Genomic DNA, 24,012 nt, shown 5'->3' with positions numbered 1-24,012 from the left:
TTTCTATTTTATTTTAAGCTTCTAATGTTTGATTTGCTTATTTGCTTGCTACAAAGCATTAAACAGATATTTTGGAGAAATGCTTGCAACTACTTCAGCTAATCCTTTCTTTGGGATCCTAGCAGCTCAGTTTGAAGCCATTATATTTCCCCACATAAATTATGCATGCATATATTTCACTCTTTTTACATACATTACTCCATATGTGTCAACACCTATTTCATTATCCAGTCCCTTGATATTGCAAAATCTTTTCACAATGCTTTGCCATTTTGACCACAATTGACAACAATTTTTTAGTATTACATGTCAGTTGCCTCTCCACTTTGCTCCCTTGGTTTTCAAAAAAATCACGTATAAATCCACCTGGCATTTGCTTTTTTTCTCACAAGCTTTTCAGCACAGACTATGGCACGCTTTGAATTTGGTGGTGGTGGTCTTTGGGGTAGGGTTTTTTTAGAGCTCCAAGTTCAACATATTGATCACAATACCCACACGCACTACACTGCTGATTCCTTCCAAGAACTCACAGACCTGCAAGTCGCGCCTCCCATTAAAATAATCTCCACATTAAAAAAAATGCAAGTATTGAATCCACACAAGGAAAAAAAACCTCCTAGGAGCTGCTCTTAATCTATTACAGCAAACAGATGTCCAAAGCTGAGAGATACCAGTAGGAAGTTTACTTCTTCCATTCACTGGCATTTCAGACCCGTGTACAAGCTACTCGGAGTGACTGCTCGGTAGTCCGTTCACTAAAAAGGCTGTCAGCTTCACATTAGTCACCGAATTAAGCTCTGGAAGCATTTCAAGGCTCAAAATTATTTGGAAACAAAGAGAAGGGGGCGCTGTGAACCACACACGCTCCCCCACACCCCGTGGCGCCGTGCCCTTTCGTTTCCTTCAGTCAATCTGAGCAAAAGAGGAACCACCAGAGATTGAGAAAGCGCCCGGGGGGGGGGGGGGGAGGGGGGCGGTATGGACACGGGCACTGCACGCCGAAGCCGGGCCAGCCCTCCCGCACCCCCTCGCCCCCCACCGAGGGGAGCTGGCGGGACTCACCGCACAGCATGAAGAGCAGCACACAGGCCAGGGTGGCCACGATCACCAGCAAGGTCAGCCCGATGCTCTGCCACATGGCGCCGGCCGCCTCTCCTCCTCGAAGACGTCTCCCTGCTGCGGCAGCCGCTTGGCCGGGCTGGGCCGAGCCCCCCCGGCGGCCGTCAGGACCCGCTCACCCCTGCGGGAGGGGTGCCAGGGGCGGTCGGGGCCCGGCCGGCCCCTCAGCGGGTCACCCCGCAACGGGCCGCCTCAAGGCTGAGGGCAAAGGCCCGCCGGCGGCTACGGGGGAGAGGTCGCGCCTCGCATCTCTGCCCGCTACCCCCGAGGAAGGGAGGGGGGCAGCTGCGCTGTGCGGCCCAGCCGGGAGGCCGGGAGGCCGAGAGGAGCCGAGGGGACCCGGGCTGAGCCGGCAACAGCACCAGCCCCGTCTCCTCCCGTCGCTGAACAACCCGGCGTACAGAGCCGCGACAGAGGGACGGGGCGGGCCTTCAACCGCGCCGTGGTTACGCAGGGCGGCGCGCGGTGCATGCTGGAAGTTGTAGTTCATGTCCCGCCCCAGCGGCCCGAGCGGGTGGGCGCCCACCCAACGGGGACAACAAGTCCCGGCGTGCCCCGCGCCGCCCCCTCGCGGCGCGAAACGGAGCCCGGAGTCCGGAGTAGCCGTTGTCCTCCGCCCCGGGGCAGGCGGAGGGGCGGCCGGCCGCGGCTCCTCTGGAGCGGGCCCCGCCGCCCGGGGAACGGCTCACCTCCGCAGTGACAGGCAGCGCTGACAGGCAGGGTTGGTGGGCTGGGCGGGTGACCGGCCAGAGGCCGCGGCCTGTAACGGCTGTGCGAGGCAGAGGGGAGAAGAGGGGAGCAGCCTGTGTGGTAAAATACAGGTACGGCCGTGGCTGAAGCCCTGAGCAGAACAGAAAGTCTGTAGGACAGATTGCTCCCCGTGCAGTGATTTAGATCGGTGATTTAGGTTTAGTAAGGATGGGGCAACCTGATCTCTAGTTCCTCTTTCTCCCTCTTGTCATCGCTGCCCTTGCTTCCCCCTGTTCGATCAGCGAGGGGACAGCAGGGCTACCCGGCCTTAGCCAGGGCAGTGGTTTTTACATCTGTGCCACCCCGGAGTGGTTCAAATTCCACATGACCTTGGCTCTTGCCCTCTGTTGACATTGCAGCGATACATCAAAGCTGGTCTTTCCCACTTAAGAGAAAGCTGAGGAAATAACATCTTCCAGGAATCGTGAGATAAGCGTGAGATAATCTTGATTCTGATACGGACTTTGCCTTTAGCGCTGGAATAAGGTTATAACTTTCCTTTGTAGTGTAAGAGTCACTGGTTAATGTTTCTAAAATTACTGAAAATGTGTGTTTAAATCCACTACTGCAGAAGCCTAATTTCCCATAGAGATGTTACCGTTGCAGTCAAATGCCAGAGAAAGCTAATGCAGTTCTCCTTTATGTTTCTTTTATGGACTATTTTAAAAACTCTCCTTTTAAGTGAAGCTAAAAATTCTTGGGGTTCCTGCTCATTGAGCATGCCACTTGCCTCCTCCTTTCAAGATACCTGTAAACCGAAATTACCTGCACATGCAATTCCCCGTTCACATCCTTAAATTTGCTGACACTTCACCAATCAAACCAGAGTTCTCTCTTCCCATTCCTAGCCTTCTCTCCCAGCAGTTCCAGCCCTGTTCAATACTCTGCCTAACCCATTCAGCACGTTATTTGCAAGTACCATTTAGCTTGAAACATCTTTTCTGTTATTTCTCAATAACTTTGTACTTTGATATGTCTCCCAGTCTTTAAATGTCACTCCAATTCTAGCCTAAGCAGTTGTTACACATACTTCAGGAACATTTCTTCTGTATTGCAGACACACAGCAAACCAGTAACAGTTTCTATCACAGTAATTTTTGAAAAATATTTAAGCTCCTTCGTAGCTCTACTGTTCTCTTTCTCTGCTTTTTTACTTATCATCTACAGTTAGAATAAGTTCTCTGGGTATGGGACCGCCACTTTCCCTTTCCTGTAAAATAGCTGTCACATTTTAGGGATATTAAATTATTTCATATATATTCTGTGGTTCCAAACTGTTTGACTAATAGTAGTTGATTAATTCACATCACATGCCCAAGCATTGCAGAAACACCCAGCATTCATTACTGAAGAAAGAATTAACTTGGAATGAAGTCATTTTGGAGTGATAAATATCTATGATCCATGTATATAGATCATGGATATACATGGAGATATATATATACACATGGATCATATATACATGATCAAATATACATGATACCATCCAAGGCAATATACTAGGAAATAAAGATAAAAACAGGTAGCAATTAGATTTCTCATATTACACTGCACAGGTAGAGGACCTTTTAATCAAGGTATGTTCAGTTTGGAAAAAAACCTTGATTTTATTTATTTGTGTCCCTTTCTCTAGCTTATCCACCAAGCTAGTCACCTTGTTGTAGAAGACCATCAGGTCAGTTAGGCATGATTTCCCATTCATAAATCTATGTCGACTACTCACAATCACCTTCTTGACCTTTGTGTGTCTGGAGACAATTTCCAGGAGGATTTTCTCCATGATCTTTCCAGGGACTGAGGTGAAGCTCACTGGCCTGCAGTTCTCCAGATCTTCCTTCTTGCTTTTCTTGAAGATAGGAGTGATGCTTGGTCTCCTCTGGTCTTCAGGAACCCCTCCCAGTCACTACTGTGTTTCAAAGATAATTGAGAGTGGCCTTGCAGTGACATCAGCGAGCTCCCTCATCACCCTTGGACACAACCTCTCAGGCCCCATGGACTTACATATTTCCAGTTGGTTTAAGTGCTCCCTAACTCGGTACTCCGCCACTGAGAGTAAGTCTTCCTTGCTCCAGACTCCCTCTGGTCTTGGCCTGAGGCTGCTGAAGGCCAGTATGGATGAACTACTGAAATCATCCTCAGGACAGACAACAAGCAAGTCAAAAAGACTTTCTACCATAATGGCTGAAACACTTGAATAGGAGGTAGAAGTTCAAACCCCACAGACATAAGGAAGGGGTAACTGTGGGTGTTCACTCTAACCAAGCCATGAGATAAAAGGAGAAACACTTCCTCCTCCAACCATTTGGTGAATACAGTCTTTGTTATCCTATTTTTCCTAATACATGAAAGAAAGCCTTTTTTTTGGGCCCCTCGGAACATGTTGTGTCAATTGAAACATATATACAGATTTCCATCTGAATAAAAAAACCCCAAACATAAGTATTTTATCTAAGACTTTTCTTCAGACTGAAGTTAAATTATATGAACAAACAGACATCCATCCTGCTAGATATCGTTTCATGTGATAATGCGCCAGAAATCTGTACCAATACCAATGATGATGCATTTGGGATAAGTGAGCTATAATGTCGGTATTGTTATTTTTCAAAAGTCCATGAAATCACCCAAAAAAAAAAAAATTAATGTTGGACAGATGAGGTTTTCTAATCACTGAAGTTCAGAAATAAGGTTGTTTATACAAATCTAAGCTTGTTCTATCCAGTTCCTTATGTGTATATGTGCAATATGGAGTTACAGAATTGAATATAGCTCATCCACTGACAATGTCATTATGGATGCCCCCTCCCTGGAAGTGCTCAAGGCCAGGTTGGATGGGGGTTTGGGCAACCCGGTCTAGTGGAGGGTGTCCCTGCCCATGGCAGGGGGGTTGGAAGTAGATGGTCTTTAGGGTCCCTTCCAACCCAAACCATTCTATGATTCTATGATCTTGCAACACTTACTCACCGCATACTATCAATATTCTACATTTAATAGTTTTTTCTATGATGTTCAACACTGATCAGACTTTTCACATCTTGTCTCTCAGTGTGTATGACCACGTATGCATTGAGATATGTTTTAGAGGTGGAGGAAAGAGGATGGTGAGTCGTCAAGCGACAGAGAGACTGCAGCACAAGACTGGTAGAGCAGGCATTTAGAGGGTCTCTGCCAAACAGCACACCAGACAACAGGTTGGCTCAAATGCTTCCGCAGAGCAGCAAGGCCACACAGTGTTGCGAATCAGAGTGCTGAAGACTAGTGATGGGGAAGAGGGATGCAGATGCTGAGGGCACAAGCCTTATTTTCAGGGTGTGAGAGCCAATGCACCTAGACTAACCAGTTGTTTCACAGCAGTCAGTTAACTAGTGTTTGTTTGCGTAGCAAGACAAGGTGAGGGATGTTATTATCACTCCTTCACCAGGGAGAGGACTGAGGCTGAAATATACATTCAAAGTATAAGGCCCCTTTTGGCCTCCTTTTTCAGCTGGTATATGGGGAAAAATCTCATGTTTCCCTTGCATTTAATTTATTTGTAGCATAGCTTTCGCTGATGTCAGGTGCAGCTGTAAGTGCTCAGCACTTCAACAAATCTACACTCAGTTACCCTGAGGCAGACAGCAGAAGGAAGAAAAAATCATTGACTAGCTGTAGAAAAAATATTTAAATGATCTCCCACAACCACATGGAAAATATATAAACTGTGTATTCTAGTCTGGAAAGGGAATTTCAGCCACTTTAACAAGATTATCTTTTCTCCTTTTCCAGACCCTTGCATCATTCATGGCCTCCTTTTTGTTTATTGTCATCCGCACCGTGCATTGATGAAGCATGAGTCTTGCCAAAGGCTCTTATTGTAAATAAGGCTTATTAAAATGAATATGCACAAGAAGAGCAAGTTAGAGTAATCCAGGCAGGTTTTGTTCTACAGTGTCCTAATTTTTTAATCCTTCTCTTGGCACATGCAATATCTTTGAAGGTAACTAGTAACCATACCAACTATTGTAGCTGAAATAATGTATAGGAGCTTGACTGCCTATCGCTTGTGCCCGAGAAGCTAGCCAGGTAGTGATGGTTCATGCAAAAGGTACAAAAACGTCGCCCTTTCTTCTATTCAGAACGCAGTTGGTGACTTCCCTCCCACTGCCTTGCTTTTGGCATTAATACGGTATTATTTCTCAGGGCAGGAGTACAGAGAACAGCTTCCTTCCACCCCTTTCCCTCTGCATTACATTGTTATGCGTCACACTGTGACCTCTTTGGGGTAGGTCTCAACTAGACAACAGCTAGACCATGATCCCAGACTGGGACCTCCATAGGCTACCCTGACGCTAAATATTAGCATGTGTGAGAGAGATCATTCATGTCCATCCACAATTCACAGCAAGTTAATGCCACCGGGCTCCTCAGAGGAGATGTGCAAACAGTGAGGAACAGCACATCTAACTACAGTCTTTTGTTAACAACTCAGCTTCAGTGTTTGGTTCAGAGCTATCGATCTTTTACCAGTTCTTGGCTGACTTAAATGAACAATACAAACTATTTATACAAAGATGATAAGCATAAGAGGGATGAGAAAATTCAATTTATGTACATTTATAGAATACCAAACTACATAACTAAACTGTATCTGTGACTGCAACCCTGGACTTCTGGACGTGTTGCAATTCCTTTCCAGCTTTAGCAAAGCCTTTAGGAGTAAATACCGTCAGTATTACTTTGTTCCAAAAGAGGGTGCTAAAACATAATATTTATTACAAAAACTGCAAAGCTGCACAATTGCTCAATACTTCCTCCAGCATAAGTTTATTGTGGCTTAGTTTTTATTTTACGTGCTCACAGCTGGCAATTTAATATAAGTTTTAGCTTTAGCTGTACAGACATATCACACCAGCTATAGTTTCAAAAACAAAAAAACACGGGAAAAATGACATTATAGAAAGAACTAACCGTAACTTTATCCTACTGATTGAAACTTAGCAGGAGCTGAGAGTTGCCAATAGCTGGCTGATCAGTGGTACCTTGCCCACTCTGTTTCCTGCTGAGCTGCAAACCCAGCGGGACCTGGCGGCTCCGAAGTCATTGCAACTCAAAGGCACTTTTCCTAAGATAAAGAGATATTAAAAACCTGACTGGACACAGCCCTGGGCAACTGGCTGTAGGTGGCCCTGCTTGAGCAAGTGGGTTGGACCAGATGACCTCCAGAGGTGCCTGCCAATCTCAACCATTCTGTGATTCTGTAAGTTAGGTAGCTTGTGATGACATCTAACCTACAACAGCCCCTACACCAGCAGGACTCGAGCTAACTCCCTGTGTATTTCACCATAAGCAGGAGCTGTTGTATAACAGCATTGCCCCAGAATGAAGTCCTGGTTTAATTGCCTCCACTTACTCTCTCTGTTTCCAGGGAATTTCAGCTGGAACTAAACAACTCCATTTGTCCACATGTTGACTTATTTATCTGCCTTTTCCTCTCAGCACAACATGCTGTTCAGCAACCACTCAAAGCTAACGTGCCTAGCAGAGGTCTGCTGTGCTCAGTGCCTTGGATCCAACTAAATGCATGGCATGGCCCTCCACACGAAACAGATGAATCCAAATCCTGTGTCCTGGTTTTGGCTGGGATAGTTAATTTTTTTCCTAGCAGCTGGTGTAGTGCTGTATTTTGGATTTAGGATGATAACTCACTGATGTTTTCAGTTGTTGCCAAGCAGTCAAGGATTTTTCAGCTTTTCATACTGCTCTGCCAACAAGAAGGCAGCTGGCACCCAAGAAGCTGGGAGGGGACACAGCTAGGACAGCTGACCGAACTGGCCACAGGGGTATTCCGTACCAGATGATGTCATGCTCCATATGTAACTGGGCAATTGGCCAGGAGGCAGCATGGCTCAGGAACTAGCTGAGCATCAGCTTTGGGTGGTGAGAAATTGTGCTGTTCATCACTTGTTTTGTGTATTCTTTTATCACCATCATTATTGTTATTGTTATTATCATCTTCCTTTTCTGTCCTATTAAACTGTCTTGATCTCAACCCATGTGTTTTACCTTTTTTTTTTTCTTTTCTATTCTCTCCTCCATCCCACTGGTAGCAGGGGAGTGAGCGAACAGCTGTGTGGTTGTTTTAGCTGCCTGCCAGGTTAAACCATGAGATCCTGTCACCGCCCTTAAATCTCCAAATTCAGGTCATTAGATAGGTGTTAAAAATATCCGTAATACTATTACAGCTTCTGTTAGATGCCACCAGAATCCTATTTGCTTCCTATGTGTGACTTCGTTGGAGACATTATTGTTTTGATAAAAAATAAAATTGCTACTACAGAAGGAAACTACATTAATTAGTGCTAATATGATGTGTCAGGCACAAGGAACTCAAGAAATTAGAAATGTTACATCTTTACCAAGCTTGAACATATATTTCCTTTCTGTTTTAGACAAAGAAAAGCAAGAACAAAGAAAAAAATGTTTTGTATTATCATGTTCTTAGGTCTGGATTTGGCTTGACACACTACCTCCAGCCCGTTTGGACTAAAAATTGTGAGGCTGAAGCATTGCAATGCACTGAGTCACTACTATGATGCTCTGTCAGCTTCCAAACTGCTCCTAGCTCTACAGCACCTAAAGAATGATCTCTTGGGCAAAAAGGACAATTTTCTGCTTAGGGAACAACTTCTCTGGGGACAGAAGGGATATCAAAAAGTATTTCTCTTCAATATTTCAAGAAGGTCTGTAGTAACACAGAAAGAATTATATTACTAATCTATCAAAAAGATGAATTAGAGGAAAGGCTGGCAGGTCAGCCTCAGGAATTACAGCAGTTCAGCGTAGACTAACATGCTGGAATTTGGAAGTTCAAGCAAACAAGTCTGCATCTATAAAAGTGGGCTAGAAGTTACATGAGGACACACTTTCACGTGAAGCTTCTGGCAGTATCATTTCTGGGCGGGCAGGCAGCCCTGGGAAGATAGCCATTCTCACAGCCTTTGGTCTATCCCTGTTTAGGTCCAAGAGAAGGCAAGGAGTGAAGTAGTATATGGAGAAAGAGCTCACCAGGAAGGAAGTCTCGAGGTTTAGAACACCAGTGCTACATTTTTAATAAATATAGCCCATCTATACATCAAGTATGCTTTAGTTTGTGAAGATGTCACCTGTCCTGCACCACACGTGGTCCCCATAGCTTATTTCCACTGCTTGTGCCACCGAAACCCGGAAAGGCTATTCTCTGACCTCTGGTCAACAAAGCTCTGAAGAGCCAGAATTGACAGGGCGGCAACGAGAGTACATGTACGAACACGTAATTTTTGGCAAGTTTTCACTTAGAAAATAAAATAAAAATGAAGAATTTTAGTATTTTAAGGAAGATTATTTTGATTTCACATGCCAAAGACTGCATTATTACAAAATGGGGAAAAGAAGCAGGACCTTTTCAATAAACTGTGACAGTTTAAATAAATGGTTTAAGGAAGATATAAGACTTTGACAGCATTTAGAACAAAAAACAGTTTTGAAGGCATGAAATTTTGTGCTTGTTCCACCAAGCACAAAGCCTCTCCCCTTCCTTGGCCTTTTTCTGTTTTAAATCAGTGGCAAAGTTGTGATGGGGTCAGTAGCTCCTGCTCTGTGTGATTTTTGCCTCTTCCCTAGCCAATCTAAATAAACATTTGCTTATCAATTCCTCCCTAATAGGCAGATCTCCAGGGAGATGCCACAGTTAGGTGGTAGGGTGACATTGATCTCACTTTGGCATGGCATGTGGAGGATTTGGGGCTTCAGGTCAGAGACTTTAACTGGAAATACGAGTGCTGGGCTGTAGACCGAATCCTCTGTTAAATGCGACAGGATCACGGTAGCCAGCCAGTGCCCCTGTTTGCTCCCAAACCGGCCTGTCAATGGAGACTCCTCTGAATTGAATCTTCCCAACGGTTTTGTCAAGGGCCGATGGCCACTATCCACAGTGATGCCCAGGGCGGTGTCAGAGCATCATCTTTAACCTCTCCCCCCGCTCAGCTATTGCATCCCCACCTCCCTGCGGTCGCTCACCACCATCTCCCGATCCTCTTTGCTCTCCTCTCCCCTCCCGGGGCGCGGCGGAGGACCCGGAGGACCCCAGCGCACCGGGGCGATGCCGCCGGGAGCCTGGAGCCGTCCCTCCCGCCCTGTGGCCGCCGACGGGGGCGGGAGCGGCGGAGCCAGGGAGGAGGCGGCGCCTTATAGCGCGGGCGCGGCGGGCAGCGCCGGCAGAGCCGAGCCGGCCGATACCCTGGACAGCGCCTCGCCGCCGCCCCGCCGCCATGGTGAGTGACCCCCGGCCGCCACCGGGGACCCTGCCCTCCTCCCTCCCCCCGGGCTGATCGCAACCCTGCATCCCCCTCCCGGGGCTGCCTGCAAACGAGCCGCCGCTGCTCTTCTTGCCTCCCTGCTCCCTCGCTTCTCTGGGGCCGGCTGCAAGCGGGGCCCCGCTGCTCTCCCTCCTCCCTCGCAGGCGCTACTGTCCGTCCCCCCCGGCTCCTACGGGTCAGATTTGGGGCGTGCTTTTTCGCGGGGGGGAGGCATGCCCTCAGCTGGCCCCCCCTCCCACCCATGGCGAGGCACCCGAAGCGCCCGCGGGGGTCAGGCGGTGGCGGCGGCGGCGGGACCGGAGGGAGCCCGATGCGCAGCGGTGCAACGCGGGGAGCCGAGAGGCGAGCGGGGACAGGCGAATGGAGGGACGGGGTGGCGGCTGGAGGGAGCGAATGATGTGCAGCCCCCGTGCATGCGGTTCCCCAGGCAGCGTGCGGGAGCATGCAGCGCCTACACAGCCCCTCTGCCCTTCCCCGCTCCAAGCAGGTGCATTTTTCTCTATTTCGAGGTGCGCTTGAGCATGTTACATAACCAGATTATTCCCAGCACTATGTTAATAGAAGCTCTTGTGTTAATCATACAATCAGTAGTGGAACACTTTCTCTTTTTCCATGTAATGAATGAACAATAGAGTTTTAGATTCCAGTTTAGCATTTAAGGAGTTAAAGTGGAACAATGCGGTCACCTATTTAGCGAATAGCACCATTTCCCCATAGCGCATCATGTCTTTCGCAGTCATAGTAACTTCCCCAAAGGAGCTCATCCTGTTTATAAACAGTAATGCATTAAGTGTAATGCTGACCTTACAAAGTAGGACAGTATCACACAGGTATTTTGGAGCCTTAAAGTCTGAGGTACAGTGGGGCTGAATAACTTGTCCAAGATTGTCATATCAGAAGCTTGGGACATGATTAGCAACAGAACATAGTTTTTCTTTCATATGATTTAACAACAAAAATACTTTATTTCAAATGCCTTTGCATCATCTATAGTAAATTCTGCCTTCCTTGCATAAAAATCAATTTGCAATAGTGGCATAGAAATAAGCAGGTATCCCTTCAACTCAACTGAGAGACTTTCCTCAGCATCCTGGGTGTTCAATCACTATTATTTGTAGAAAGTAGTATAAAGAAACTTTTTTTTTTTTTTTTGGAAACTTCATTTTGCTGAAGCAGCAAACCATGGCCTTCGTCGGGCTTTAAGTGTTTCCTCGGCATCCTCACCGTATGAGGGCAACCACAGTGGGACAATTCTTCTGTTTCTGTAGCTCATTGCAGCTCTACTTACTTCAGTGAATCTAGGTCAAATTACACTGGGTCAGGATTTGGCTGCACCCTTGAACTTTAAACCGATTATAAATTTTGATTTGTCAGTGTATTTTCCCTGGGGTCAAATCCCAATTTTACGGAGTAAGAGAGCATATAACCTTGCACAATGCATGGCAACTAATGCTTACAAAGAGGCTAGGTAACACTAAGGTAAGCATAATTATGAGGATGGTGCGAAGCTGTATTTAACAAGTTCAAGTATCTGTACCTCTACAATAATCCAGTTGCAGAGGGGTTATATAGACAGGAGCTAGAATATTTTTTAAATTCCCTTAAGAGACTTTGATAGTTGGTGTAATCTGAAATCGATGAAGACACACACCTAACTCTTCTAAGCATTCATAAGCCTCATGGCCACCGTATCAGAGTATGGTGCTTGATGTGGGCATATATTGATTGCAGGACATACAGAAAGGTCCCTAGACAGCAACAAATCTCTCTTCCCTGTTGGCAGCAGCCAAAATAAAACCCTGCCTCGTTGTCCATTAGTATTTGTTAATTGCCCTGAGCACCTCCTGAAAAAGAGTATTGCAAAGACAATGTTCCAGCCCCTGAACGTTGACACACAAACTGGAAGAGAACATTTTCTGTAGACAGAGATCAATCCAGCACAAATCCATGACTGGCTCAGGCGGCAGTGCTACAGCACCCACTGCCAACAGGATCTCTCCAGCTCCATCAGAGTGAAAAGACAGCAGACTTCAGCAGCCCTGCCATCCAGAACCGAGGCAGCAAGCCAGGGTTGTGCCAGCTGATACAGAACTAATAAACTACGAGAAAACATGCTCAGAAACTGCATATAGAACAAAGTGACACAAATACTTCCACAGAAACCCAAGGAGATGCGCTGAAGGTATTTGCACATGATGCAGTGACAACGGATTGATTAGAAGAAACCTCCAGGACCTGAAGTAAGAGTCCAGTGTTTCATTGCATAGTGACTTATAGATACGTGTTTATAAAAACCTGCAGGCTGGCCTTGGTGTTGAATTCTTTCATCTCGAGGAAGATCCTCTGATTCTTTAAGACTGATCATTGTATCTTCATTACAGGCAGTCTAAGCCGTGAAAAGAAACAGACTCCTGTTGTTAATCAGGCACTTGATTTTACATTCATTTAGTTTAATAGCATCTCTTAATTTTATTAAAGAAAAAAAGTTAATCAGATGCAAACACTTTACAATTTAACTTCTGACTCAAAAGTTGGGGGGGAAAAAAACCAAACCAACCCAAAACCTTCAGTAGTATTTTCTTTAGGTATTAGTAAACTCCAGATTAATATAAATATAAAGGGCTGGTTTATTCCCTGATTCAAGCCAGCTTCAAGTGTAAATCAACAGATCCCATCGGGTAGGATTTACGCCTGATGTTTTCATGCCACACTATATGAATGTTTTTGTTAATCACTGCCTGTAAAACTGATTTAGAAGTTAGAGGCACAGATAGGCATTTGGTAACAAATTTCATACAAATGGAGTCTGAAGTCCATATTCAATGCTAAAGTAATATTTCAGAAGTGTAGCCTGACTGGTAATTAAAGGTAAAGGAGAAGGGAGGGAAATTAGGAAGATGAAACTAAGCGTACTACTGGTTGTTCAGAGCCAGAAAGCCGTTGGGATGAATCTGCCTTGTGAGGCAATAGTGGAGGGGCATCAGAAGGATTGCCCAGCTGCAACAGGGAAGAAACACCTTGTGAGACTGTAACTCTGCCGCGTTATAAATGCCACACTTCAGACTGCAAGCATATCAGATTTATCAGCCAATTCATAAGCGCTTGGCAACAGCTGAGCTTATAAATCCATTATTTGCGTACACCCCATGGCTTGCCTTATCATATGCTAAATACACGGGCCACAATATCTGAGTGGCTGCATCTTTACCCACAGGAATGCTGCACAGCTGACGAGTTCAATATGAAATAATGTGAATATTAAGTCTTCTGTGGGGTTTCTTATCTACCCAAGCAACACAACAAAGAACACTTTAGGTTTTGAGGGCTAATTATGCTCAGAGCTGGGAGGGTAAGAGGAAACACTTCATCCTACATCTTCAAAAATATGATAATTAACATTCTATTGGTATTAATACTGAAAGTACCCTGATTAGTTGTCAATCTAACAACAACTGAGTGATTTTTTAAAAAATACTGAGTTCTTCCAGCTAATGACTTTAAACTGCATTGCATTTCCTCCTCCTCAGTCAAAACTGACTATGACAAAACAGGAAAGGTCAGATGTCCCAAACTGAAGGAAATCAAGCCCCATGTTGCAGAAATTGCTATATGAAGATGCGTAATTAGTGAATAAAAAATTAAGATTGTTTTCATCACTGTTGGGAGACATTTTGATTTTTTTCTCCTAAGGAGAACAGATATGGAAATGAAACAAGAAGTACTGCATATTCTGTGTCATTATCTGAAAGCCAAGCACAGCAAGAAATGGAAATTGGTGGCCAAGTTTTAAATAAATAACATAAAACCAAGCATAAGGAAGCTCAACAAAACCATTCTTTCCCCAGTTCTTAAAGGCCCCCTTAAAGTACTCTACTCAGTAGTTACCATTCACAACACTTTGCAGCTAGCAAAGACAATGTGGTACGGCAACCTCACGGGGAGGGGAGTAACCTACACACACGAAGAAAAGCCATCATTGGTTTTTATTTCCCCTATGCAACAATAACTGATGCAGTTTACAGACATTGTGTGTCATTAGGGCATTACCATGCAGCACAGCCATTAGCATTTTTATTTTGTTTTGAGGAAAAAGCATCAGTCTGAGTGTTTCCATGGTGTAATGGGTTTAAGAGTTTTAGGCTTTAAAATTCCAGTTATAGGTGGATTAAACTCTAGGATACCTACTGTCAGGGTTAACGGAGGAAGGGAGCTAATTAGCTTGTGCACCCTCTTATCCTGTGCCAGCAGACTGTGCTCTATTGTTGGGGTTTCATACACTTTTAAGAAGAGGTGTCCTTGGAGTTCGTTAGCCTGATTTAGGGTTTTAAAAGTAGCAAATTTAGAACTGTTTTGGAGGAGGAGACATAAGAGAACTTCCACAGTCTCTTTTTGTCTTGCTTAAGCTTGAAAATCAACTGTCATTTCCTTTCCTCTCCTCACCCAGTCTTCTTTAATCATGATTGAAGTCCAAAACATGAATTAGCATTTGAAATCCACGTTTTTGCACCCTCAAGGATTTAAGGGCGAAATGGAAGGAAAAAAAAAAAATAAGGACCAGTTAACAGAACAAGAAAATATTTTCCTCTTCAAATGTTGTTTTGTGTTTTCAAGTGGCTCTTTGGAAAACACGCATCAGATTCTATTTCTTTATTTCCCTATATTACACATGCATTTTCACAGCCAGGTTGAAGTAAAAAAATTACTTTGATTTTTGCATTTTGCTGTGAGCATGGGTAAAACCATTCCGAAAAGCAAAGTGCCTTCAAATTGGCATGGAATAAATGGTTGGCAAAGTTGTCGAGGGTGATTTCCATGTCAGGGAATTGGCACATCTTTTGGTAAGGCAGTTCTGAAAAACACCATCCACACCCGCTTTCTTTCCGATTGCTGGCTGCAGTCAGCCAAGTTACTTCTAGTGCAGTTTAAAAGGTCAGGTGTGAGGTCATGCGAGTTCTGCATCAGCTGGAAGTTGGTATTTGTGGCAGAACAGTGTTTTATTATGCGCACGGTTTAATTTTTCCAGTGTTTGTCAATAGTCCATGCTATTCCAGGGAGAAAACCCATGAAGTCTGTTTTCATACTTGTATGCTTGTCAATCTAGTATTTAAATCTCTCTATGTACTAAGTAGTTTCCTTGATTTGCACTACTGACTGGCTTCTCAAAATTACCCTCCTCCCTAAATTCAGATGCTTGTTTAGTATGAAAAATATCCTATGCAATGCTTATAGGAACAGCTGCACCCGTCCTCTCAGCTGTCAGGGTTACGTGCCTTCCTAGAGTAGCATTTCAGTATGACTTTGCTGTCACACCAGAGACTGAACTGTGGCTTAAAAATCTTAAAATCAGCCCTTCTTACCTAGGAGTAGCTTCTTACCTTAACTAGACTTCTTTCTGAGATGTCAATTTTAATATTGACAGAAGGCTGTGCATGAAGCCAGACAAAAACTCCATCTTTTCAAATTTATGGAAGAAAAAGAAAAATCAAAGGCATCAGAAAACAAGCCTATCAAAACCCAGTTCAAATTAGCACAGTGTTTATAGGTCCCTTTCTTCTTCCCACCTTCTACTGCTGCTGAAAGCAGAACTGAGAGATGTCTTCCAGCCTGCCAGTATGCAGGTGGCTTCAATTTCGGTAGTTATCATCACTCTCCAGATAGTAGACACCTTATTTCATATGAGTTACTTAAGAATCCCAAATATCCTCCCAAAAATCAGGTCCTTCCATTGAAAAAGGTATTAGAAGACTCTGGATCCACCCTCAAAAGCACCCTCAGGAATTTTGCCTCTTCAAGTACTGGAGCTACTGGCTTTATCTGGAAGCTTGATGATTAAGAGCCACGAAAAGGTAGCACTGAATTAGTCCATCCCCAAAAACAGACAAGTCAAAGTATATTACATCTCTAGTTTTATGGCATTCTCTTCAATTTCCAGAGCTCTCTTTTCTGGCAGAAGGTTGGTTACATATCCCAAGACTTTTTTTTTAAATTATTTTTCTGATATACGTCAAAAGCACCACAGGATGTTCATGCTCCCTTTTGAAAGCTGAGCTACAGCTTGTGATTTCTTGGTGCTGAAACACATTCAAAACTTGGCTCAAAACCAGGCAATTTGCGCAAGGAAATGGAAAAGGTAGCACTTAGCTTTATTCCTCTGCAAAATACCAGTAGGCCTCCATTTCAGTGAAAAGCAATATTGAGAACCTTTTGGTTTTACTGCAGTTATTTCTTCCTTGCTGCTGGAGACCTCGTAAGCCTGCATTTTAACAGTGTCTGCAAAAAAACCTTGAAAGATAAAAGACTAGGTGAAAGTTACTTTGCTTATAATAACTAAAAAAAATCTGAAAACCAGCCCCCATAGCCTGCCCTGGAGGGAAAAACACCTTTTTTTTTCCCCTTTTACATTTACTAAATTACCAGCATAATTTTATTTCAGTGAAATGTCCACTCGGGGCTACATTTCATGCAGGTTTTTTGACAAAATAATTTCTTTTTCATCAAGCAGGAAGTCATTTCCTTCTGTTTGCCAGACACCTTCGGGAGATGACAGACTTTAGATCAGTAAATGTTTTGATGGAAAGGTTCAAAGTCGAAAGCCAAGCCAGAGAACAATGTCACAAGGACAGCTACAGAATGGAAACAACACAGCACTATCCCATTTTTCCACCCGATGCGTTTTCTTGAGTTTAAAGGAGTGTAAGCATTTCAAAATTCTGGCTCATTACACCTTAGGTCTTACTGACACTTGGTATGCGTGCTGCAAGCTCTTCAAAAATACTCAACAACTCCTGAGTACTGAGTGAGATAAGGAACATCCCGATCAGCTGAAAACAAAAAACCCATACCAGTCGCCTAGCCTTCAGCAAATTTGGGGGTTCACGTGCTCTTGTTTCTTTTACAAAGGCGACCCCCCCCACCCCTCGGTTCTCCTCCAAATACGAACGGCATTGATAAGACACTGATGCCAATGTGACTGTTAGCAGTTCTCACTGGATGCAATAAGGTGGTTGTTTAAGTGAAGACGATACATTATTGTTGAAATAATGATGCCATGTAAAGTAACAATACTGAGCTAAATAACAAAGTACTCACTGCAACATGGGCATCTGTGTTGCAGAAAGCAAAGTGAGATCATTAAACACCTAAGACGCGTCATTCATCCATCTTTCAGAATTTGTTACCTGAAATGATCTTGCACTTAACTCAATAAGCCATTTTGGGATATATTTTGATTGACATTCAGTTGATCAGATCTTCAGGATAGTGCTTCAGGTAACTGAGTCTCAATTACAAAGGAGAAATGTGCGTAGTCAGAATGAAGGAAGCATTCGATTCAGTTAGAGCCCTCAAATAACACAGTGCTTATACCTAGCTGGGAAAAGTACCGAAGGACACCTTCAGACATCACCTCCTGGTTTCTTTCTTAGCATGTTGCTAAAAGAAATAATTTCAAATAGATGGATTTTCTTTAAAATCAGTAATACTTGCGATTCTTCTATTTTACTTGCTTATTTAACTCTCACAGGTATCACACAATTTTCTCCCTCGCCACATTTACAGATTGCAGACTTAAACAGAGATGTATATTTGTTGCTATAGTCTGTTTTCCAGGGGAAAGTCTCTTGTTGCTGCTTTTCTTCCTGTGACGCCTTCATTCTCTATGATATTTAGTAGTTAGATTTACCATTATTACCTTTGCCACTTCTGTCAGGCAACACATTTTGCCGGCAAATAATTATTCTGTGTCTGCTAGCGAGTTTTTCTTCCTTTTTTTTTTTTTGGATATTTATCTGTCTTCAGGGATATTTGTAGTGATACTTAAATCAGCTGCAGGTGCCATCAATGCTACCTCTAACTTGTCCCGTGAAACAAATGCATTTATTACATTTACTTGTAAGAAATTGCCTTCTCTTCAACTAGTGATTCCCAACAACACATTCTTAACGCAAAGTGAGAGGTGATGCTTCTCCTTCATTGAAAGAGTAGTAGAACTAAAGAGACTTGGAGCATCTGCTTCACTTGTTGGAAACTTGAGCTCATGAGGATATTCATTTTCTGGAAAGAGGTACCTGATCGGTGCCTGTGATGTATATCAGGTCTCAGACAGTTCAAGCTGACCTTGCCAGCAACTCTGTTTTCCTCTTGTCCACTACGGAGCAGCACTGAACCTCATCGATACTTAACCATCGAGGGAAACAGTATTTTTCCACGTGATCTCTATCTTTCCAATGGCTGTTTGCTCTAAGACGCCATTAATAATTAAATCAGTCCAGATGGGTGTGGCAGTCACCGCGGTGCAGCGTTCTCATGGACATGTGATGTCACATGGAAATTCCCAACTTTGATGACACTTGATTTTACAGGTCAGCTTAAGCTGATCCTATCAGATGATCTCCCTGAACGATGAATCAAGCTGTGTGAAAAGCCTCTACTGAGACAGCCAATCTTCTAAGGCAGGACATAATCAAGAAAATGCAAAACATGGTATTGCAAGACCAGCATGCCCCCTGCAGCACTAAACATCTCCTAGTTGTGCTTTCTTTCCATAATATTAGATATTATGACAGGCGCATCCTTTAGAATTGTTCTGGTTTTACTTTTCTTCTTTAAATCAGCAGTTACTTGTAAGTGAAATTTAGCATCAAACGGATAGAAGATAAACATTTATTAAAACTCATAAGTTTGAAACCTGTTTGATTTTAAGTTTAATGTACAGATTTTAGATTTTATAAGCAGACAATTTGACCTAAAACCTCAGGTTTCTTTCCCAGAGTGAATTATAACCGATTGAAAAGCTTCCTGTACCGAGCTTTGTACCCGCATTCCTCACACAGCAGTTGGACTGCTTCGTACGTGGGTAATGACCTCGAAGTGAAATTGAAAGGCTTTGCATGTGTTGGAAGATTAAGGCTGAAACCTTAGAGGCTTGGATCTGGACTCTCTAATCCACAGCAGCATGCTACAAACACCTCCTCCTCTTCCATTTTTTTCTTTCCCCTTTTTCCATTTACATCCCTATAAAATAGTTCAGGAAAGGGTCTATGCGTTTGGGCAGCAGCTAGGCAAGAAACAGCGTAGCAAATGACTGCAAAACAGGAACAACCCATTTCTCCAAAGGTCAGATAAACACAACCGGATTTCCTTCACCCAGACTATAAGAACAAACTGTAAATTGAGTGTTGCTACTCTTAAGGCAGTGGCTAAAGCAGGCTACAGCATGACCTATCTTACCAGTCTCTGGATGGAGAGCAACGGAAAGAAAACACGCACGCACGTTAACCTGCAGCACTAAGTTACTTGGCCCGATTCCTTCATTGCAAGTTTTGAAGAGAAATTAAAATACAAGGGATCCACTCCTGGCAGCAGGTCCGGTGAGCCTGGCCAAGTCGACCACGGCACACGTGTAGAGCTCTGCTAGTGTCTTCAGCAGCCAGCACAGCATCTACCTATACGTGTCGGTATTGTAATTATACAATGAATGCATCCTCTTGTAAATCTCCTGCTTCTTCCAGGTCCATTCCCACGGGACAAGGGAAAGGGGATATGTCCAGTTCTATACCTCCTAGAACTCAATAACATGAGCAGGTTACACAGGGTGTGTAGATATATCAGGGTAGATTTTGACATGTCGTGCCTTTGGGAAACTAGTTAGCGCAGTTCAGCTAAATATTTATAGGTACAAGTTTTCACAAAGGAAATACAGCTGGGCAGAGTTCCTCTCAGTAGGTTTACATGAGGATTAAATAAGACATCCAGTAGAAGGTTTGGGAAACAAAGCAAACACGCAAGCACTGTTCTAGATATGTTTTCGTGCTTTTGATCCCACTCTGTTCCTTTCTGGGTTTTCTGACTTTACAGAGGTCAGTAATAATATTAACTTACAGGTATTCTTTGAAAATATAATTCTAGTTTTACTGTGGCAGTGAAAGCATGACTTTAACCTCTAAAGCATGCAAATTTATGAAAACAGGTACTTAGTGGTTTAGCTCAGTAAAAACGCAGGACAGGAGGAGTTTGGTTTGAGGGATGTATACTAAAGCAGTTACTACAAAAGCCAGACAGGAATGTGATCACCTGTCTGCTCCTGTTCCAGCTGCGCCAGCAGACAAGATCACCGCTCCCAGTCAGAGCACCATCCCTGTGCTGCAGGTCACTGTCCTGCGGGGCTCCTCGCATGAGCTTGGCATCATTTATTTTACTCAGGATGAGCCCAGGTCTGGTTTTTACTTAAGTTTATAAGGGGCTCAGTGCAGTTTAATAACTGCATCAACTGGAGATAGTTTTGCTCATGAGGATGAAAGTGGTTTTCAGGACCATTATTTTTTCTGAAAAACTAAGGTATCCTACGCTGTAAGTGTCTATTTGCTCCTAGAAGTTTTTACACTTAAAATATTTTTCTGTACACATTCAGTAGCTATGGCAATTTTAAAATACTTTAGGAGCATGAATTTAATAGTAGTGAACTTCAGATGCATTGATTCTAAATACAGTACACAGTTAAGCGATGCAAACAAAGTGTGCTGCATTTCATTCGTTTTCTTGTGTACAGTACGTTTAGCATTATGTATATTAGAAGCCTATTTTACCCCCTGCATCCAGACTAGGTGAATCGGTTATTGGTTTGGTTTGAAAACAGGTATTAATTACGTATAGGTATATAGCTGTCAGTTTTGCCAACAGCTGTCAGAATCTCTCTTTTTTCGTTAGATGCTTTGCAGGCTGTGTTCAACCTTCTACCACTGTTGTCCTTAGCAAACGTGTGTCTATAAAGGGAATTAACGTTGCAGGAAAAAAGTCTTAATTAAGGAATTAATTAGTTAATATTTTGCAAGTTAAGTTTTGAGTTAGAGTTTTCTGAAAGGCTGCTGACAATTGTCTGTCAAAGACTAAAAGATAAAAAGAAAAAACCCTAAGGCTATTTTTTTTTAATATTTATATTTTAATATTTTAATTTAATTTATTGTATTTCAAAGAGACAACCCCACAGCCCTACTTTTCTGTCAGCCCAGGGGAGCTAGAAATGCTATCCACACAGGTTTTCAAATATTCCCGTCTTGTGTCATCCCCATCGTAGACGAGTGCCCCGCAGCACTAGTACGAGCTGTTTAAACCATTCAGGCAAAACCATTCAGTCAGGGAGAGCCCCAGTCAGGGAACACATTTTAGAAAAATCCTTTTTGATCCTCCCTGCCTGTAACAGGAGGGGCAGGCAGCCCCTCGCACATTAATCCCCGCCGCGGGGACACAGCGTTACGTTGCAGACATCTGGGACGGCAACCAAGAAACCTAATTCTGCGGCATAGAGCGCCCTTTGTCTTGCTGCGCTGCCAGGATTGTGGGAAAACCACAGCTCTTGCTTTTGGGGTTGGTGTTTTTGTTTCTGCGTTTTGGTTTTTTTTTTTTAAAGGTTCATTGTCCAACAACCCATGAGATCCTGTGCAGAGGCTTAGGATCTTCTATTCATCTTAGATCTTGAAGTTTGTTACAGTACAAAATTAAGAGATTTTTCACAATAGTAGAAAGGATATGTTGTCTGTTTGTCTCTATTGCTTTTTCCAGAAAAATAGCCAAGTGTGCGCACCAAGAACAAAATAAAGCTCTGCACACATTAAGCTAACTTACAAAACCAGCTTCTCAGCAGCGAGAAAATCTGCCTGCAAATAGCGAGGAAAACAAAATTATCTAGATACGGCATACTAAGCAAACCGAGCTGCCTTGCAAACTTGTTGCTGTAATTCTCCCCTACCGTTTCATTTGCTCCCTGTCCCCATCTTGTTTACTCACTGTATGGGTCTAAATTTAGGCTGCAAGCTTTTTGCTGCAAAAACCGTGTTGTTGCATCATACACGGCACATGTTGAGCTGACTCTGTATGCCCAGGCACATCTTTGGGGAATATTCTGTTCCAAACCCAAATCATCTGGTAAATCCAAAGCCTTAAAAGGGTAACTACCCTCCCTTGCTCTCGTAGAATTATTTTTCCACGCTTCTCAAAGCGGAGCTGGCTGTCTTGCTCGTATATAATGAGAAGTGCTAACACTGCTGCTTCTTTACCTGGTTTGGTTAGGCACCACTTACCAATTCTAGCTGTTTGGAAGTAGGTACGTTAAGCTGTTCAGGCTTTCGTATTGCTGATGTAGAATTAATTCTGATGCTGATCTGTCTTCCCAACGCCTTGTACAGTCAGTAGGAGCTGAACAGACCATTAAGGAAGCAACTGTAACAGAATTCACCTCTCTGAAAAAGAAACCTCATTCGGGTTCTTTGCTTGTAACTTAAGGACTTTCCTGCTCCAAAAGAAACTTTCACTGATTCAAGCCAGGACTGGTTCCCAAGGATTGTTGCTTTGCCTGAGAAAGTGATTTATTCACTCAGGCTATTAGAAGGAGGCAGAATTTTTATCCACCCTTTCATTTTTGACTGAGTTCCTTCTTGTTTATTCCCTCGCAGTCATACAGTGCTGTCACATCGTCACTGATGGGAATTACGCTCCGTCTCAGGTCATACTGTCATTTTAAATCTGATTGTTAGAGCAAAGGAAAAATGCTACCATTTTCTTGGGAACTGACAGGCCACATCTGAGGTCTCCCAAGAGAAATCTTCTTTAATTACAAGTTAAGCTGATGTTCCCTTTTGTAGCAGGTAGAATTGAGCAGGATTACTTTTAAAAGGATTGCACTGATCTGCTTTGGTGACGGTTTCATTTTGAAGTGCTGATAACAAGCAAGAGGATGGATGGTAAAGGTACAGTTCTTGGGAGTGTACATGACTGACACATACTACAAACTGGGCCACGGCAGCCACCCTTCCTTTCTGCTCTTCTTTTGAGGCCAGACAAGTTCTATTTTGAGTGCTACCATTGCCATATTTTATTTTAGCAATTACTGAATATGATTATAAATAACAGAGCAAAAAAGTTTGAAAATTGTAGAAGGAAAATCCTGCAAGCAGTGCTTCTAGAAAGGGAATTTTTCATCCTGGAGACAATGCAACCACTCAGCCTTTTACAAAATAAAACAATGAATAAATGTGTAATAGGCTGAATGCTTTCAAGTACTTAAATTATAAATAGATTTTTGGAAGCCAAGTAAATATTAATTGGTTCTTAAATCACTTTCATATTATCCCATGAAATTGTAGTGTGAAAAACCTTCCAAATTCCTTTTCCTCGTACTTAAAAAAAATAAACAGCCGATTAATTTTGTAAGAACAATTTATCTCACAATGATATATGATCTGATAGTATCATGGCAGGTGAAAAAAGGCTTACCTTATTTTATGTGAGAAATTAATATTTTTATGACTCCTAGCAGGTTGATTGTCTGGGAAAAAAAAGGACTGATGTCTGAAATAGCTCAATTACTTACAATGTTTTTATGGAAAATTGTTATGCCTCTTAGGCCTTACTCACCTTTGATGCTGATGGTGCTTCAGCCTGATTTAAGTCCTGACAGAAGCCATAAAGCAGATATTTCTCCTCCTGGGTCCTTATTCCCCATGTGTGGGATGAGCGTGCGTAGCATCGAGCAGGACTACAAAACCAGGTGAAAAGAGACCTCTTGTTAAACAAAACTAAAAATCCCAAAGCAAGAGAAGCCTAAATATTAGTACCATTTCTCCAGAAGTGCAAAGCCTGGAGTACGTTGGCTCCTCAACTGAAAACAGCTCAAATTCCCCATTTCCTCCAACCACCAACCAACCGATAGAGCTGGAGGGCAGAGCTTTTCTCCGGAGCCTCCTGACTGTGCAGGCCTGTCATGCAGGATCCAGGCGCTCATAAAGTGCCCGCTTCTGGTGGCAACCCCCAAAGCCAG

General features: G+C 43.3%; 2 protein-coding genes across 6 annotated transcripts in view; one reads left to right on the top strand and one right to left on the bottom strand.

Moving 5' to 3' along the window:
* Positions 1–1,548, bottom strand: part of SMIM13 (small integral membrane protein 13) — a 28,747-nt gene extending 27,199 nt beyond the window's left edge. For 2 of the 3 annotated variants that reach the window (XR_008576039.1, XM_054817950.1), the window contains exon 1: positions 1,063–1,547. Coding sequence is in view for 1 of the 3 variants with exons in the window: in XM_054817950.1 (XP_054673925.1) it covers positions 1,063–1,138 (76 nt within the window). In the remaining 2 variants the exon portion in view is untranslated. Of the gene's footprint in view, positions 1–1,062 lie in introns of all 3 variants that reach the window. The other variant, XR_008576038.1, reaches the window with a different exon arrangement.
* An 8,485-nt stretch (positions 1,549–10,033) lies between these two features.
* ELOVL2 (ELOVL fatty acid elongase 2) overlaps positions 10,034–24,012 on the top strand; it is a 54,897-nt gene continuing 40,918 nt past the window's right edge. The window contains exons 1-2 of one of the 3 annotated variants that reach the window (XM_054818070.1): positions 10,104–10,157; positions 12,362–12,442. Coding sequence is in view for 2 of the 3 variants with exons in the window: in XM_054818069.1 (XP_054674044.1) it covers positions 10,155–10,157 (3 nt within the window). In the remaining variant the exon portion in view is untranslated. Of the gene's footprint in view, positions 10,158–12,361; positions 12,443–24,012 lie in introns of all 3 variants that reach the window. The other 2 variants (XM_054818069.1, XM_054818068.1) reach the window with 2 other exon arrangements.

Source organism: Grus americana, chromosome 2 (assembly GCF_028858705.1).
Source record: "Grus americana isolate bGruAme1 chromosome 2, bGruAme1.mat, whole genome shotgun sequence".
Taxonomy (NCBI): Eukaryota; Metazoa; Chordata; class Aves; order Gruiformes; family Gruidae; genus Grus; species Grus americana.
The sequence above is the reverse complement of the archived record's forward strand: the minus strand, read 5'-3'. Positions and strand labels throughout refer to the sequence as shown.